Here is a 4,585-nt window from a genome sequence, read left to right as displayed (position 1 = left end):
GCTGGAGCAACTCGTGTAGTTGTTTAAGCGACCGGACCACCTGCGTCGTGACTACTAGCGGCGTAAGTAAAGCTTTTTGCAACCAATACGCTTTGTCTGTCTCTCCATTCACCAGCCCGCCCAAACGACCGAGCAATTTATATATCACCTCAAGCTGGCTCCAGCCGTCTGAGTCAACTATTATATAGTCAACTACCGTATAGCCAACAGTGTAGTGTGCCTTTGTTGCGAAGAAGGCTAATGGCATTAGTAGGAGCATTGCCAGATCAAGGGAAGTGATTATTCCCCTCTATTCAACATTGGTGAGGCCACATCTGGAGTACTGTGTCCAGTTTTGGGCCCCCACTACAGAAGGGATGTAGACAAATTTGAGAAAGTACAACAGAACTGGTTAAGGGACAGGGGAACATGACTTTTGAGGAAAGGCTGAGGGAACTGGGCTTATTTAGTCTGAAAAAGAGAAGACTAGGAGGGGATGTAGTAGCAGCCTTTAACTACCTGCAGGGTGGTTTCAAAGAGGATGAAGCTAGACTGTTCTCAGTGGCGACAGATGACAGAACAAAGAAGCAGTGGTCTCAAGTTGCAGCAAGGGAAATTTAGGTTGGATATTAGGAATAACTTTCTCATTAGGAGGATAGTAAAACACTGGAATAGGTTACCCGGAGAGGTTGTGGAATCTCCATCCTTGGAGGTCTCTTCCAATGCTATTTTTCTATGATTCCATGAAAACTGGTTATAAAGACTGTTTGCAGGTGATGTTGATTTTTCTGCATTTCTGTGGTACAGAACAGCAGAAGTAATGAACAGATCTATTCTGACCCTTGTTAATAACTGAGAAGTTTCTAGTGCCACGTTATGAAAAAAATATTTATCATCACATAACCCCATTTCAGCAAACACATGACCTTGAATTGTTTTTAGCATTGTTTAATGTTTAGGACGAAAAGATGGATAATTTGTGAGTGCAAACCATGAAGGGCTTGTCAATTTGTGAGATACTAAAGGTATGTCAGCGTGGCACATTGGAGTGTCATGCAGACATACCTGGACTAGCTCAGCTATATGAAGCAATAGGGCTACATTAGTATAGTGTACTGCCTGCTGAGATTAGTACTGATGAGAAGTAGGATATAGCAACCCAGGCAGAGCACTGTATTAATGCATCTTTAATACTTGCGGTATACAAGCTGAATTAGATGTCCCTGAATGGCTCTGCATTGTGGGTGGCTGATTTTCATAGGAATTGCCATACAAGATCAGGCTAATACTTTTGTAGGCCAAAATCTCTTACGTAGTCCAATTGCTTGTACAGTGAAGGATGGAAGAACTACTGTAATAGAATAATAGGCCTTTGAGCTAGGAATTGCTTTCCATCAGTTAGTGGCTGGCTTATGCTCTGACAGATTAGTTTATATCCTTTTTAGTTTTCCCCATGCAATATAACAACAAATGTTTTTGTTAATCCTTATATATTTGGATTAATTCATATTTTAATTATATAGACCTGACAAAATTTATGTAAGCGCTAAGAGTCAGTAGAATCTGTGGAAATGACTTTAAGTTTGTGTATTGTTTAAAAAGATACTTGTTCAGGATGAACTTGAGTACAGTATGCTTTAAACACAAGAGAGTGCTTGGTATCATAGGGCTCCTATACACATGCAGGGAGGTTGCTCTGATGTGCTGTAATTACAGTGCATCGGAGCAGACTTGATTAATCGAGTCTGCTGGAGTGTGGGAATTACCATGCTCCAGCATATTCCAGCATCATGTGTATCAGCATCCCTGCACTGAAAAATGGTGGTGGGGTGCTTTAAACTAAAGCTGGTTTGATGAGCTTTAGTTCAAAGTGTCCTGCCACCATTTTTCAGCACAGGGATGCTAATACACATGTTAGTCTGGGCACTTTTAATTAGTGCAGCTCTGAGAGCTGCGCTAATTAAAGCGTCGCCCCGCTTCCCTCCCTCCCCACTCGCTGCCTCCCAGATAACATCTGTAAACCCCCATAATGTGTAAATACACTATGCAGTCTAAGTGTACAAAAGCTTTGCTTCTGCTCTTGCAGAGCCAAATAGGTAAACTTTCAGTTATGATGCTTGCTAAAAGAAAGTCTTCTCTGGTTTTAATCTGCCTTGTATCAATAGAGAGACACTACTGTACAGTAAAATTATTTATAAAGCCTGTTTGCAACTGATGTTGGTGGCATTTCTATGGTACAGATCAGCAGAAGTAATAAACAGTTTTGCTTTGACCTTTCTAATACCTGAGAAGTTTCTAATGCCATGTATGAAAATATTTATCACCATTTCAGCAAACATACGATCTTGAAAATGTAAAGCCTGAAGCTAAGAGATATTTAGATAAGTCGATTAAAATGGGAAAAAGAAATGGACTCCATCTTCCAAAAGAAGTGCAAAATGTGAGTATGAGGGGGTTTTTCAGTGTTTTTGGTACAAATAAAAGAAATTCTCCATACCTATGTAACTGTTCTTAAAGTATATTTGAGTTTGTGTGCCCAGATCTCAATTAAATGTTGGTTTGAGGCCAACTTTAAAGTGCTAGAGATGTAGAAATGATAAAAGACGGAAGGAAAAAAATGTAAATATTTTAATATAAAGCCAAGCTGTGGTTTATAATTTTAAATGGTTAGTTTTTGACTGACCAACTTGTTTTAGATTTTCAGAAAGTGCTAACCTGCATACAAAAAAATTCAGGTCAGGCACCCAAAAATCAAGGTACCAAAAATCTTGGCCCGTAGTCATACAAGGCACAGACAAAAGTGACAGTTGTCAACCAATCTGGCCACAGAAAGCAATTTATAACCATGACCAAACACAAGTGCACAACTGCAGGCAGCTTAAAAAATGTCCGATTGGACAAAAATCTGATCCTTCATTGCATGAAGGATCAAATGAAGACATTTCAAAACAGAGCATCTTTTGCAACTTCTGTCTGCGCTGCCCGCCAGCCTCGAGCTGTTTTCAGAATGGGAGTGGAGTAAAGGAAGCAGAGGAAGTTCAGTCTGGGGCGTTTTCAGCCCCAGCTGGAAGGTGGAGCAGGTATATTGGAGCCCCTCTGAGGTGGGGGCTCCAATTCACCCACCTTCCAGTGCCAGCTGGGGAACCCCTAGAACAAGCTCCCTTTGCTCCCTTTCCCCCCTCCCATTCTGAAAACTTTGCCACCTCATAGGGAGGAGGGGCTATTGCTGGGGGAAATTGGCTGCAGGCTCCAGCAGCTAAATTCCCCCCCAACAACAGTGAACTTCTGTTTGGTCCGGGGAATTGTTGTAACTCAACACTTCCTGCAAAATGTTCTCAGTTACAGCGAGGAGCTGCAGTTTTGTCTGTACCCACATTCAACAGTCAAAGTATACACCATTCTGATAACTTCTACCCTGTGAACCTCTCTGCCTTTGACCACTAATTATTCCTTGCCCAAATCCTGTATTTGATAAGAGCCTTACTCTCTATTATATTAATTTTCCTGATGGCTCTAGAAAAGCATTAAAAAGGTTCTTTTTCAGGAAATTGTTGGTGACTCAGAGTAACATGAAATCATGATTGATGCTTAAATTTCACCAAAAGTAGCAATTTTTTTTTAAAAACAAAAAATGTGCAACTTTTTTTTGAAATTTGCAAGCAATGTTGTATGTAAACCTAGGAATAAAAAGGAAATTAATCCCAGAAGTAAGACTGAAATGTCAAAAATATTCTCTTCAGCGATGTCTACATGCCAGCATTTAAAATGTTTTTGGAATACTGTTATCTTCTATGGGAATTATTTTCTTCCTGCCATGTGTCCCAGAGGGATATAACTCTGACTTCTAAACAACATGCACTTGCTCTTGTGTGTGTGAGCATGTGTGCACACTCCCTTTTGGATCATTAAAAATTTCCATTAAAATACAGTAACAATTTTTTAAAATCTCAAATAAGACAAATGGTATGTGAGTACATAACACTATTTAGAGGCACTATTTATGTGATTAATCCTCTCTGGGCTAGGAAAATATACTTTCAGCATGTTAGAAAAGTAAATTTTTTTACATGCAGTTAAGATTACAGTTTTTGTTTTGTGACTCTCTCTCACCCCATTCTCATTAATAAACTGAGCAACTGTGGCACTGATGCCTACACAGTTGGATGGGTCAAAAATTGGCTGATGGGGTGTACCCAGAGTGTGGTGGTGGATGGGTCGTACTCGACCTGGCGGGATGTGAACAATGGGGTCCCCTAGGGCTCGGTCCTGGGGCCTACACTGTTCAACATCTTCACCAGTGACTTGGACGAGGGGGTGGAAAACACGTTGTCCAAGTTTGCTGATGACACCAAGATGTAAGGAGAGGTAGGCACGCTCGAAGGGAGAGAGAGGCTGCAATTAAACTTAGACAGACTACAGAAGTGGGTGGATGGTAAGAGGATGGGGTTCAATGTAGATAAATGCAGGGTTTTGCACCTGGGGAGAAGGAATCCACAGCATACATACAAGCTGGGGAGCTCCCTCCTTGTGAGCACAGAGGCAGAAAGGGATCTTGGAGTCATTATTGACTCCAAGATGAACATGAGTCGCCAATGCCAGACCGCAG

The 4,585-nt window shown here is 41.1% G+C and overlaps 1 protein-coding gene across 1 annotated transcript in view; it reads left to right on the top strand.

The window, feature by feature from the left end:
- Positions 1-4,585, top strand: part of NLN (neurolysin) — a 69,950-nt gene that overhangs the window by 30,920 nt on the left and 34,445 nt on the right. Inside the window, exon 4 of the mRNA XM_006034713.3 lies at positions 2,312-2,419. Within this exon, the coding sequence (XP_006034775.1) occupies positions 2,312-2,419 (108 nt within the window). The remainder of the gene's footprint in view (positions 1-2,311; positions 2,420-4,585) is intronic.

This window comes from Alligator sinensis, unplaced genomic scaffold, assembly GCF_000455745.1.
Source record: "Alligator sinensis unplaced genomic scaffold, ASM45574v1 scaffold346_1, whole genome shotgun sequence".
In the NCBI taxonomy this organism is placed as follows: domain Eukaryota; kingdom Metazoa; phylum Chordata; order Crocodylia; family Alligatoridae; genus Alligator; species Alligator sinensis.
The sequence above is the reverse complement of the archived record's forward strand: the minus strand, read 5'-3'. Positions and strand labels throughout refer to the sequence as shown.